Source organism: Palaemon carinicauda, chromosome 7, assembly GCF_036898095.1.
Source record: "Palaemon carinicauda isolate YSFRI2023 chromosome 7, ASM3689809v2, whole genome shotgun sequence".
Classification (NCBI taxonomy): Eukaryota; Metazoa; Arthropoda; class Malacostraca; order Decapoda; family Palaemonidae; genus Palaemon; species Palaemon carinicauda.
The window spans coordinates 129,926,797-129,941,384 of NC_090731.1; the positions used below are offsets into that span (position 1 = coordinate 129,926,797).

Below are 14,588 nucleotides of genomic sequence, written 5' to 3' on the forward strand. Positions count from 1 at the left end.
GTATAGTTAGGAAAAATACAAATTATCTACGAATTTGTCATTTTAAAGAATAGTACGAATGAAGAGGATTCATTCATCCTTCTCAGATCCTCATTTTTAACATTTTGGTGTTTCATTCATAGATTTATACAAGAAATATCATTTAGCTTACATTGTTTACTTAATGAAGCATGTATACTAATAGCTAATTCATTGAGTATATGTACCTTTTTTTTATATGCGGCAAAGTAAACTTCATAATTTTTTTCAAATTCTACAAATAGTGAAATTCTTGTTGATAATCAAACCCTATACTTGTAAACATAAGTGACTGTGATCCTTTTCCAGGAGTTCAGAAGATAATGGTAACGGGCATCACAGTACACAGCAGCAAAGAAGCACTTCGCCTGACTCGCCTCTTCCCAGAGACCTTGTACTCAACAGCTGGTATGCAACAGGTTTCACTGTATTAGAAAGGCTGACTTTAAAATACAATAATTAGTGGGTGAAAACATGATGTACAATGTGCTATCTCTCTCTCTCTCTCTCTCTCTCTCTCTCTCTCTCTCTCTCTCTCTCTCTCTCTCTCTCTCTCTCTCTCTCTCTCTCTCTCTCTCTCTCTCATTTAGTATCCAGTGTTTCAGTAGGTGAAAATATGGCTAAAGTGACCACAGAATAGTTAGGTTCAGGGTAAATATTCCTCATCTTAAAAGAAGGTAAAATTGTAAAAAAGCTAGTTGTTCCGTAACTGGAATACAAACAACGCTATTTGATAGGGGTATTACTTTCGGCGTAGCTGAAATGACGAGCCATTAATCTTTAACAAGGGTTTACTACCCACACCGATAGTTAGCGGGGGTAGGGGAGGGTAACTTGCGACCCCCCCCCCCCACACACACCTGTACTTGAGCTCACTTTGCTCTCGGCTAGGATGGTGGTGGGACGTGTCTGCTCTCATCCTCGGTGTCATTTGGCAGCCATTTAATTACTTTTGTTTTTTCTTTTTCTAGTTTTGTATATGTGAAGTTGGCCTCTCCAATCATGCGCACCTGCACTTGGTTTCCCGACTGCCCCTGTGGAACGTTCATGTCGGCGGTCGAGACTGATCCTCACGCCCTTTGTCCTTCTTGTAGGGGCCAACGGTGTGATAGCAACAACAGGTGTAGGGAGTGGTCTACTTCCCAGTGGGAGAGGTTTTCGCGACGACGCAAGAAGTCCAAACAGGATATTTCTCCTTCGAAGGTTGCTTTGAAAGGAGAAAAACCCAAGACCTCTTCTTGCGTTGCCTAAACCTCCAGCTCCCACTCGGTCGGTCTCTTTCGAGAGACCGTCGAGTGGTAGCGTAGACCGATGTATTGTGCACCAACCTCGGGACTCGAGAGATGATGTTGCTTCCCCCAGCGAAGCAGCTCCACCTCTTCCCCTGGGGAAGAATTATGTCATTAACCTCCCTTTTCCAGCTTTGGTCCTTGGGGCTTACGGGTTCGCCCTCCAAGGAGGTTTTGCTTGACTTCATCCGATTGGGTGCCGCTTTCAAGCAATCTTCGTCACCTTCAGAGGTTGATCCTCTGTCTCTTGCTGACGTTCTGATGTCAGAGGTATCCAATGCGGTATCACCCATCACCTCTGCCTCTCCAAACTCTACGGTAGCTGACGGCTTAGTTTCTCACGTTCCTGTTCGACCTACGAAGGAGAAACCCATCGTCAGTCTCTCCTGCTAGTGTTTCTCTCCCTCGGGGAGTTCACTTACAGAGACTCCTCTTCGGAGGATTGCAGAAGGTCAGCTTGCTGATACAACAGTCCCAAAGAGGGCGCATTCGTTGGAAGGCTCGCCTTCCTCTTCGCTTTGAGGCCTTCACCTGCGGTGAGGAGGCGCCTCTTTGGTTCAACATCTTCAATGCAGTCCACAGCAGAGGAGCCTCGAGACCAATCATCCATCACTGCTCCTGCATTGGTCCTGGACCTTTCTGCTGATCGTTTGTGATCTCCATCGGTGGAAGGTCGTCCTTTTAAAGGATACGTCGACCTTCCATCCGACAGACCTGCCGACCTGCCGTCAGCATTTCTACTTGGGCCTAACAAGGCTCCACCAAAGCATGCTATTGCGTGCCAACCACATATGCACTACCCGCCAAGAAGACCTGACGAATGCTCCTTAGTAGCTCGTCAGGCCCCATCAATAAACCTTAACACAGGGCATCAAGAGCGTATGCACCAACATGCGCATACGCTCCAACAGGAGCATAGCTCCATTACGCGCCATGCGCGTTCTCATGCGCATATGCGCCCATGTTCTCCTGCTCGCCAGGTCTTGCCTGCGCGCCCTTCGCTTTCTCGCCAATATTCTCCTACGCGGCCGTGCCCGGCTGCGCCCCAACACTCACCTGCGCGCAAACCTCCTGCGCAATGGCGCTCTCCTGCGCGCCAGTGCTTTCCCGCGCGCATACGCACCCAACATCCAACTCTACTGTGCGCCATGCTGCGCATCATCATACACGCCAGGAAAAACCTGCGCGCCAACGATCTACTGAAAGTAGTAGTTCTGGGAAGTCAGCAATGCTGGCTTCTCCCACGCTCCAACCAGTACCATTGCGCCAGCCTTCTCCCGCGCGCATCCGCAAGGATACGCGAGGGTGCGCACGCTCGCTCATCCCCTCCAAAGGATGCGCACCAACATTCTTTCGCGCTCCCGCGCGCCCCTTATGATTCAACTACGCACCCGCATGCTAGGGATCTTTCTCCTGCGTGCCCGCACCCTACGGCTGGTATAGATGCGCGCAAACTCTCTCCCGCATGCCCGCGCACTCAACGTGATAATCCTGTGCGCGAATACTCTCCCGCACGCGCGCCAACCGTCTCCCGCGCGCAAGCGCCATTATTCTCCCTCGCGCGAGCGTCAATACCCTCCCGCGCGCGAGACTACTGAACTACGCACGGCAAGGTCGCCATCGCCTCATTCCCCTCCCCGCAAGCGCATACCACCGCGCATTGTGTGAGAAGGGAAACATCCAGAGGGGTCCAGGATCCCAAAACCACCACAGGCGAATCCACCAATGATTGAGACTCCTCCCAAGGATCCTTCAATCCCTGCCCCTTCAAGGGGTATGTCTGACAGCACGTTTGTCAGCCAACAGCCCTGGTTTGGTGCACTGATCAGAGCCGTAACGCAGGCTTTCAAGCCGGTCTTTTCTGAATTGGGACACAGAACCATGGCTTCTTCTACCCCATTGAAGAGAAAAAGTGGAGTTCCAGACGCGGTCACTTCCCCAAGGGCGAAACTGACTCCACGCAGACCTTCGAGGCAAGTTCCTTCTTTTCCTCAGACTGCCTTTCCTTCCCTTTTGGACAAAGATTTCCTGTCCCAAAGGGAATCAAGCGAAGAGAGACTTTCCCCCATTGCACCAATGGGGGAAACCTCTCCTTGGGCCGAGGGGTCTACTCAATCAGGGATTGAAAGGAACATGCCACCCTCATCAACGTTGGAGTCCTACATCCTTCCCAGGAAGGAAGCTAAGGATTCCAAAACATTGCCGAAGACCTCTACTTGGACTAGGATGGAGCCAGCCAGCCACTCAGGGAATGTCCGCGACTCTCCCCAAGAAGAGCCTTTTGGGCTAGAAGGAGACTTCGCTGCAAGTCCTACAGCAGGAGGAGACCAGCTAGAGTCAGAACATGGGTTTGGCAAGTTCTGACTCTATTGAGGGCTCTCAACGGGTTTTCCGACCCAGAGATCCCTCCTCGAGAGGGCAAGGACACGGTCTTGGACTGTCTCTTTTGTACTAGAAACCCTCCAAGTCCAGTGCAGCACTGCCCTGGTCTCAAGGGGTTAAGAGTACCAGGGACAAGATCTCACAACAGCTCTCTGAGATGTCCTCCTCCAACCATTCCGGTGCCACCAACAAGCTCCTCCCACCTCCTCGCGTACAGCAGAGGAGGTACTTTGAGATCCTTGAGAAGCCTTGTTTAACTCTTGCTTTTCACCACTCGCTGGAAGAGCGAATCAGGGGAGTCCCTCTTGAGAGAGACTCCAACCAGCAGGTCTCGTTCTTTGCAGCCGAGATTCTCAACCAGGAGAAAGTTGCGAAGTGTGGTATGCAAGCCACTTCGTGGCTCGATATCTGGTTGGGGACCGTAGGTATCCTGATACGTTCTGAGGACTTCTCCAAAGAACATACCAGGAAAGCTATGGAAACCTTCCTTCTCTCTGGTACTTGCACAATCGAGTTTCTGTCCCACCAAGTCTCGAACTTGTGGGCAAATACCATCCTGAAACGTTGGGATGCAGTAGCTGAGAGATTCCATCAGAAGGTCCCTAGCACCGAGATCAATAGGCTCAGACATTCCTCCCTAGAGGGATCCGTCTTGTTCGAGCCTAAGGATGTGGAACAAGCCGCTGAGAGGTGGAGGAAGTCTCATCAAGACTCACTCCTTCATAGGGCTTTAACATCCAAGCCCTATAAGCCTCCAGCACCACAGCAGTCCCGTCCAGTTAAGACCACTGGGACGACAACAGCAGCGAAGACCTTGGTGTCTAAGCCCTTTCCTGTCAAAGAAAGGAAGGGCAAAAAGTCCTCCAGGGGAGGCAAGAATCCTAGAGGGAGCAGCCGAGGCCGCAAACGCTAGGATAGGCAGTCCCCTTGCATATCCACCAGTGGGGGGGATGCCTACAAAGTTGCTCAAACAGGTGGAAGCAACTCGGGGCCGATTCCTGGACAACCTCCGTGATCAGTCTAGGATATCGCGTCCCGTTCCTAACATCTACCTCCCCTGACGACGAATCCAGTGTCATTGAACTCTTTTGCCATGGGATCGGCAAGGGGGCAAGCCCTTCGGGCAGAAGTCCAGACCCTGTTGAAGAAGGGTGCTCTCCAAGAGGTCCTCGACAGATCTCCAGGCTTCTTCAGTCGACTCTTTCTTGTAATGAAGGCTTCTGGAGGCTGGAGACCAGTCATCGACCTCTCAGTTCTGAACAAGTTTGTCAAACAAACTCCGTTCAGCATGGAGACGGCGGACACGGTCACACTAGCAATAAGACCGCAAGACTTCATGTGCACGCTAGACCTAAAGGACGCGTACTTCCAGATCCCAGTCCATCCGTCTTCGAGGAAGTACTTAAGATTCATCCTAGACAACAGAATATACCAGTTCAAGGTGCTGTGCTTTGGTCTTTCCACGGCACCACAAGTCTTTACCAGAGTGTTCACCCTAGTGTCATGTTGGGCACACAGGATTGGCATCCGTCTCCTCCGGTATCTGGACAACTGGCTAATCCTAGCAGACTCGGTGTCAACCCTCCTTCAACACCGAGACAAACTTCTGAGATCTGGGGATCAAGGTAAATCTTGAGAAGTCCTCTCTGCTTCCCACTCAAAGACTAGTATACTTAGGCGTGATTGTAGACACCATTCTCCACAAAGCCTTCATATCAGACGACAGGATAACAAGGCTGAGAAAGGTCGCATGACCTTTTTTCGGATGAGAAGAACTTCCAGCCCAATCATGGCTGCGTCTCCTCGGTCACCTTTCATCGCTGGCCCGTCTAGTTCCCAATGGTCATCTCACGATGAGATCCCTCCAGTGGCGACTCAAGTCCCAGTGGAATCAAGCACACGACTCCCCGGACATCCAGATCCCCATGGGACCTGCGGAACTGACAGACCTCCAGTGGTGGGTGACAGACGAGAATCTACGAAAGGGAGTGGATCTTCTCGTCCTCCCCTCTGATTTCATGCTGTTTTCAGAGGCTTCAAAAAAAAAGAGTGGGGGCCCACGTGCTGCACCACACGACCTCAGGCCTCTGGTCAGAGTCAGAAAAGTACCTCCACATAAATCTCCTAGAGATGAAGGCCGTCTTTCTGGCCCTTAGCAGTTCCAACACTTCCTGGCAAGTCACTCTGTGGTGGTGATGAGCGACAACACCACAGTAGTGGCCCACATCAACAAACAAGGAGGTACTTTTTTGCAGCAACTATCCCATCTAGCAGTAAAGTTTCTGAGATCCACTCGATACCACTATCAGCACGCTTCATTCCAGGCAAAAGGAATGTGCTCGCCGACAACCTGAGCAGAGCATCGCGGATAGTGAGTACCGAGTGGTCTTTGGATCATCTAGTAGCCAACAAAGTCCTACGAATTTGTCATATTACAACAATCTATTCACGCTTAGCACAAATCATATCAGAGGTAACAGATACAAACTGGAATTGAAAAGATACAACACCACTCCATGTGGCAATTTCTTTACATACAAAATAGCAAATACTTAGAATAGACTTCCAACAGCTGCAGTAAAACAGTAACACGGTAAACGAGTTCAAGAATAAGTTAGACAAGGTCATAAGAACACTCTAAATGCTTAAAGTACATCGCTGTACTAAGAGCAAGTGGAGTCTCTGCGGATGGACTAAAAAGTCTTTGTAACATCCAAAACTAACTCACTCTCTCTCTCTCTCTCTCTCTCTCTCTCTCTCTCTCTCTCTCTCTCTCTCTCTCTCTCTCTCTCTCTCTCTCTCTCTCTCTCTGCAGAGGGACTACAACATTTGTGAGCCATCCCAAATCTCTCTCTCTCTCTCTCTCTCTCTCTCTCTCTCTCTCTCTCTCTCTCTCTCCCCCCCCCCCTTCCTGTATAATAGTGTTGCGCCCCTGTTGTTCCTTTGGATGAGAATCTAGTCATCATAATTGATAGGCGTATCCCTTCTGGTGTGCTAAAATATCAAGTGAAAGAAACACTGTACCCTGGATCAATGATGATTGTAGACGTACTTATTTGGAGAAGCATGAAGCCTATAATCTTTGGAAGGGTAATAGATCAAACTTGACTTGGAATAACTATACTCAGCTTAGAGTTTATGCTCAGAGAGTTCATACTTCAACTGATATGGAATACAAGTAACAATAAAAGAAACTCTTTCTGGTACAACTCAGGAACACGAATGGTGAGCTACCCCTAAATCTGCACTTTTTGGTGTAGACGCAACAGTTCTTCCTTTACTAATACCAGATGGCTCTGTCACTGTCCAAAGGAAAAGGCAACCCTTTTTGGCTGATGTGTTTGACAGTAAGCAGAGTAATGAGAAGTTTGATCTGCCTCATTCTTGTTTTCCAGAGGCTGAACTAACTAGTTCAGCTTTTCTATCTTGTAAAATTAAAGCTCTCCTAATGGACCTTGATGGTTATGGAGTTGTAGACCCAAATGGTATTTTTCTTCGTTGTTATAAAGACTGCAGATGTCTTTGCTCCAAAGTTATCTGTTATTTTGTGCAAGTATGCAAGAAGAGATTCTTTTAACACTTGTTGAAGAATTGGTAATGTTACTCCATTATGTACAGTAAATGCGTTTGTTGTAGCTCAAGTCCTGCTGATTACTGCCCAATGTCCATAATTTCGTATCTAAAGTTTTTGAACGCCTTTTGGCAAAACATCTAAATACGTTTACTGAAGATAATCATGTATTCCCTAGATTGCCATTTGGCTTTCATAGAGGCCTTGAAGCATGTAATGCCCTTCATTCAATCTACAATGCTGTACAGAAATCTCTTGCTTGTGGTCAGGAAGTTCGTATGATCGGCCTTGATTTTGTGCTCTCTTAGACCATGGTAATTGTGAGGCCTCTGTTTTCAAACTCAAACAGTTTTTAAGTAATAGATTGAAAAGAGTTTTCATTGGCACCATAGTGATTATAGGAATGTGATACCGGGTTCCTCAAGGTAGTATTCTTGGCCCATTACTCTTCATACTATATATACAAGACATGTTGTTTGGCCTAGAAAACAAGCTTGTTGCCAATGCAGATGTTGCTACTCTCTCTGCACCAATTCCATCTCCTGAATGGAGATTTGGGGTTGCTGAGTCCCTTAATAGAGATCTAGCTAAAATTAATGCATGTTGCAAATTATGGGGCATGAAGTTGAATCCTAACAAAAATCAAATTATGATTTGTAAGTAGGTCGAGAACAATGGCTTCCCAACATCTGGATCTCAGCATTGATAATGTTTCTTTAACTATGTATGACTCTTTAAAATTTTAGGTGCAATTTTCGACAGCAAATTTAATCTTAAGAAACGCATTAAGTCTGCCTTTTCTTCAATTGCACAAAAAAATTGGCTTATTGAGAAAGTCTTGTAAGATTTTTGGTGGTCTATCTATTCTGAAGAAGTTTTAATTCTCATTTTACCTTGTTTTGAGTATTGTTCTCCTTTCTGGTTTTCAACTGCTGATTCTCAACTCAATATGTTGGATAGGAACTTAAAGTCTATTAAATTTTTTATTCCTGATCTAGATATTGATCTCGGGCATCGCCGCTCAATTAGTTTGTTATGCATGTTGCATAAGATTTGTCATAGTGATGACCATCCTTTACATTCAGATGTTCCCGGTCAGTACCATCCTGTTCGTAATGCTAACTACGCAGTCAATTCTAATAGTCTTGCCATCTTCATCATGAGGTTCAATACTACACAGTACTCTAGAAGTTTTATTCCAGCTGTGGCCAAGTTGTGGAATGATCTTCCTTATTGGGTAGTTGGATTGGTTGAACTTCAAAAGTTCAAACTTGTAGCAAATGATTTTTGGTTGGACAGGGTGACATAGTCTCTTTACATAGTTTATATCTGAAAGAGCTGATTTAATGTTGTTGCTGGTCTTAAAATATTTTATTTTAATTGTTCATTATTTCTCCTATAGTTTATTTATTTCCTTATTTCCTTTCCTCACTGGGTTATTTTTCCCTGTTGGTGGCCTTGGTCTTAAAGCATCCTGCTTTTCCAATTAGGGTTGTAATTTGGCTAGTAATGATAATTATACTATTAATAATTCACATATACAAACATGAATTGTCCATTGGAGCTGGAATGCCCTTTGAAATCGTTAACGAGTTAGTTAATGACACTGTGGTGAGTGCAGACAAGTAGCCCCTGCCACCTAACTATCAAAGACTCCTCACTTTTGTTTACAGCTGCAACGAGTTGATATTGCAGCAATACATACTACTTAGGCGTGTAATTGTTTGCAATCATCCACTTTACCAAGTATAGATTGTGACCTTGGTTGGGCGTTTTTGATGAGGTCCAGAAAGGCTAAGTCGTCTTCAGAATACAGCATTCTGGTAAGCCCACGAATTGCTGGAGATAGACTTCAGCACTTTGTCCTCCTCTTCAAGTTTGGAGTTTGCTGAAGCCTCTGCATATATGCCTTAGTCTTAGACCCAAAAGTATGCCATGAGCAGGGAGAATTCCGATTTACATCTGGTGAGAGTTTTTCAGGTTTTGTGGAGTATGAGGTCATTGCCGCCGCACTCCAGCGTATGCTGAAGCTCTTTCTGGTAGATTGCCGACGAGTGACCTGAAGAGTGCTTGGCCTTCCTTAGGTCTTGCAGGGTGGCTTTAGATATCTTTTTGAAGGAGCGGGTAGCTAGTGCTACTTTATCTTGGTGACCGGTGACACTAGTAATTTAGCAGCAATTCCACTTTTATATTAACTGTTGATCAGTCCCCTGACATCAGTAACACTAATCCCTTTCTTGCATTTGTTAGTTTTATTAATGTTGGCAAAATAATCAGTCATTGTTCCAACACGAAGTACTTACCTCAAACTACTTTCTTAGGAGTATCTGGGATCTCCTACCATCCGATCAGAGTTTTGTGTAGTTTACCCTATTCCCGTTTTCTATGGGGGGTAACCTCAGGCGGAGTGATACGCGCCCTAAGGCTAACCCCGGGTCAGAGAACATGCTTGCTCAGGTTTCGACCTCCAGTAAGTTCTCTGGTCGCGTCGCGATATCATCTCGACGCTCTCCTTAACCCAGTTCGACCCTTTGTGTCCCCAACTTCCCTTTGTGTCTCACGCGGTCCCCACGTGGTACCTTTGTGCTTTAGCTTATTCTTTCCCTCTGCATTACTGTGTCTCGCGGTGCGTTACTAGTGTGTGATGGAGCATCCCCGCCGTTGTCCTGGGCCTATGGCCGGTAAATCGTGTGGTGCTTTCCTGTCGAAACCTGAAGTAGACCCGCACTCCTTGTGTTCGTCGTGTAGGGGCAGTGTGTGTGTTCCTCTACGGCCACATGTCCGGAGTGCGTGTCTTGGAACGAGGTGCAGTGGGTGCGTTACGGCACCAAAAAAAAGGTGCCGAAGAGGTCACCTAAGAAGCCGAACGTCTCTTCTCCTCTTACTTCGCCGGGCGTGTCGTCAGACCGAGCCTCCCTACCACCTTCCCCTACCCAGAGTAGGGGACGCGATAAGTCCGTTGCGGGGAAGAGGCCTGTGGCCCTTCCCCAGGAGTCAGAGTTGCAGGATAGTGGGGTTGTTTCGTCATCCCAGGCAAGTGAGGGGCCTGAGGGAGGGTTGGGAGTGTGTGCGGGAGACGAAGGCCTGGTGCAAGCAGGGCCCGTCTCCTCAGATGGCCCTATGTGGGGTAAAACTGTTCCTACCTCTTCTCCCGCCTCTTGAAAGAGAGGATTCGCCGCCGTCGGACTCCCTCGCGTGGGTACCACCGAAGACGCCCTTCAGGTCCCCGTTGAGGATGGAAGAAGACTTTGGAACCTGGTCCCCCAACGAAGGACGCCTACGCTCCCCTCCAGCACTTTCAGCTACACTTCTGGACGTCTTCTTGCAGCCCCCGCCTTTCATCGAGCGTCGAGTGGACCCCCCAACGACGCGACGCGAGTTGGGCCCGCCGGCGAGGTCCTACAGGTCGTCGGGATCTTCGGCCGAAGTCCTTTCTTGCTCCTCAGAGGACAAGGCCCGGAGGAAACTTCATAGACGTCGCGAGAGGTCCCGCAGGAAACACTCTCGTTCTCGCTCCCGCCCCAGGTCCCGCCACAGGTCCCGCCACGTGGGTAGACGATCCCGATCCCCCAGAAGAAAATATAGGAGAAGTGGCTCCCCGGGGGAAGAATGGGTCGTCATCCCACGCAGTAAACTCACCGAGCTGTCAGCAGTACCGAGCTCCTCAAGTTGGCATCCTAGAACTCGTTTGCTGGAGAGATACGCATCTTACGGCAGATACGACCGACGGAGGGAGTCGTTGCTTCAGGTCCCAGCGGACAGGCATAAGTCTGCAAGGGTTCCGGCTCCATCCGCCCAGCGGAGAGAGTCGCCCCCTCGGTCTGGCAGCCTCGTCCCGACCCCCAAGTTATCTTCGAATCGGCAGGATCGTGAGAAGCGAATCCCCTCGTCGAGTAAACCCGTGGATGCCTGGACCTCCGCGAGGAAGGATAGACCTAGGACGGAGGCCCCTGTCTCAACGGCGATGCCCGCCCTACATCCAGAACCACAGGAGCGTCCAGAACCACAGGAGTCGAAGCGGTTCAAGTCGTCTCCTTCCCCCCGTACGGAGGCCTCCGTCGGAGGGACCCTGTCTCAAGCAGTTGGATGCCCTACGGAGGAGCTGGACGACCATGTAGAGGGTTCGGCAGCGGAGGTGTCAGCCTACAGGAGGGTGATAGGGCTCATCAGGAGGCATCACAGGTTGGACGAGCCCAAGCCCTCTTCCTAAGAATTCTGGCAATCGAGTCTCAGCAGGTTAGCGGATGCCCCCGTCCAGCAGAGACCCTCTCTAGCGCTCCCGTTAGCCAGGGACGTTAGGCTAGATAGGGCCCACGTGAATAAGATCGTGGCCAACCATGCTGAAGCCCCAAGACCCAGAGTTCCTCCAAGCTGCTTCAGGGCCTGAAGTCGCAGAGCAAATTCTACCTGCCGGAGGGACATCGTTCAGGTGCTTGTACGGTGGAGCCGGCAGTCGCCGTTTTAGGCCAAGGAGCAGCGGAAGAAAGGGCCTCTACATCACCAGTCTGTTTCTCTCCGTCAGAAGCGACCATGATGGAGGAGATAGCTGAGGACCTCGTAAACGTGTCTTCTTGGCTGGATTGGTGGGCTTCCACGCTAGTAGGGGTCCAGTCCTCCTACAACCTCACTATCCCAGAGAACCAGGCCTTACTGAAGGAGTTGGTTAGCTCTGGAGGTAAGGCCCTGAAGTTCTTGTCGTACCAGTCCCTCGCACAGGCCGCCAACTGGGTTCTGCGGAGGGAAGGGGACTTCATGATGTCCATAGACCCCAAGGATGCATACTTCCAGATTCCAGTTCACCCCTCCAGCAGGAAATACCTAAGGGTGAAATGGGGTTCCCAGACGTTGCAGTTCAAGACCCTATGCTTCGGGTTGTCATCAGCACCTCAGCTCTTCACGAGAGTCTTCACAACGGTCCCAGGCTGGGCACACGAACAGGGTATCCGCCTGATTAGGTACCTGGACGACTGGTTACTTTCAGCCTCAGGGGAAGTACTGAGGGAGTAAGGCGCGAAGCTACTGCGGTTTTGCAATGTCCTGGGTATCATCATCAATCTGGAGAAGTCCCAATTGATACCCTCCACCAGGATGACCTACCTCGGAATGGTCCTAGACTCCCGGTTGGCGAGAGCCTTCCCTTCCGGGGAGAGACTAGACAACTTAGACCAGATCCTCTGTCCCTTCCTCTCGGGCCAGCCTAGGAGAACGAAGGACTGGCAGAGACGATAGGCCACCTCGTGTCATTGGAGAAACTGGTCCCCCAGGGGTGACTCAAACTCAGGTGTGTCCAGTGGAATCTGAAAGAGTTCTGGAACCAGAGAGACTTCCCCCACAAAGTGATCCCAGTTTTCCCAGAGACGATAGGAACCCTGGAGTGGTGGCACGTCAGATCGAACACCCTCAAGGGATGCCCTTCACAGCCGACCCTCCGGAGATGCTCCTGTTCACGGACGCATCCAAGGAGGGGTGGGGTGCCCATCTCCTCGGAAGATCAGCAAGAGGAAGTTGGATGGACGAGGAGAAAACCCAACACATAAACGTTCTAGAAATGAGGGCAGTGCGAAGGGCATGCCTGGAGTTCTCCCATCTACTCCCGGGGGAACACCGTGGCACTGATGTGCGACAACGCCACGGTGGTGGCCTATAAAGAAGCAAGGAGGACTAAAATCGAAGGAGTTGTGCGTCCTCATGTTGGAACTTCTGGAATGGGCCGAAGGGGAGCAGATCAGAATTTCAGCAAGGTTCATTCCAGGAAAGAGGAATGTCCTGGCCGATGGTCTCAGCAGGATGGGACAAGTAGTAGGGTTCGAATTGTCTCTACACCCGGAAGTGGCCAAAGCCATCATTCAGAAATGGGGATCGCCAGTGATGGATCTCTTCGCAACAAGACTGAACGCACAGCTCCCAGTGTTTAGTTCTCCTGTGCCAGACCCAGAAGCGGCGTTTGAGGACGCCTTCCAACACCCTTGGGACAACCTCGACGTGTACGCCTTCCTTCCCTTCGGGATGCTCAGAAAAGTCCTCAACAGAGTACGGCGGGCGGACAACCTGTGGATGACTTTGGTAGCGCCCTGGTTGCCGGAGAGAGAATGGTTCGTGGATCTAAAGGACCTGGCGCGCCTTCCACCTTGGCCCCTTCCGGACAGACCAGACCTTCTCTGGCAGCCCCACTTTCAAAGGTTCCACAAGAACTCTCGGTCCCTCCGTCTTCACACGTGGAGGTTATCGAGCGTCTCCTGAGGAAGGAAGGCTATTCGTCGGGAACGGCAACGAGGATGTCAGGCTATCTGAGACGATCATCGGCAGCGGTCTACTAGGCAAAGTGGGCCACTTTTACTAAATGGTGCGTCTCTAAGAACATCAAACCACTGAGGGCCTCTATCCCAGAGATAGCGGACTTCCTGCTCTATCTCAGGGACGTGGTTTACATGTCCATCCCGGCCATCAAAGGGGTCCGGGCTGCGCTGGGCCAAGTCTTCCTCCTGAAGGGCATTGACCTGGGTGCCTCTAGACACATCTCGATGCTCATCAAGAGCTTCGAGCAGTCTTGCCCCTCCCCCCCAAGCCGTTAGGGTGCCACAGTGGGACGTGGCCAGAGTCCTGAAGATGATGTCAGAACCGCCCTTTGAACCCCTAAAAGACATCGTGGACAAGGACCTCACCCTCAATACAGTTTTTCTGCTGGTGTTGGCCTCAGCAAAACGAGTAGGGGAGATTCATGGACTGTCTTAGAGGTTTCACACTCGAAGGGTTGGCGAGAAGCTACCTTCAGGTTCGTGCCATCCTTCGTAGCAAAGGCCCAGAATCCAGCCGTGTGGGATCCCAGGTTTGAGTTCTTCTCAGTGCCAGCAATCCGTCGGTTGGACAACCCGAGGGACTTGTGGCTGTGCCCGGTCAGGGCAATAAGGAAATACTTGGAGAGGTCAGCCAGACTTCGACCCGGGATCAAAAGTCTTTTTGTTTCTACAGGCCCAGTGAAGAAGCCAGTCTCGAAAAACACTATCTCCCGGCTGCGGCAGGTGATTATCAAAGCCTGCAGTAGCGCAGGAATTCCACTGCCGGGCAAACCCAGACCCCACGACATTAGGGGCCTAAGTACGTCGTTGGCATTCGAGAAGAATATGGCAGTGGGCCAGATCCTGAGAGCAGACACTTGGGCTAACCAATCAACCTTCACAGCTCACTACTTGAAGGACTATTCGAGGAAGTTCCTGGACGAGTTCTCGATAGGTACCGTCATTTCCGCGCTCCAAACGATTTAAAGGTATAGCCCCAGTGATAACCGCGGGTAGTAAGTCCAAGAGACACAGGTTCGTTTCTTAACCCCC

At 49.9% G+C, this 14,588-nt stretch overlaps 1 protein-coding gene across 1 annotated transcript in view; it reads left to right on the plus strand.

Moving 5' to 3' along the window:
- The window catches only part of LOC137644003 (3'-5' ssDNA/RNA exonuclease TatD), a 68,546-nt gene that overhangs the window by 24,822 nt on the left and 29,136 nt on the right, over positions 1 to 14,588 (plus strand). Inside the window, exon 3 of the mRNA XM_068376869.1 lies at positions 328 to 426. Coding sequence (XP_068232970.1) covers positions 328 to 426 — 99 coding nt within the window. The remainder of the gene's footprint in view (positions 1 to 327; positions 427 to 14,588) is intronic.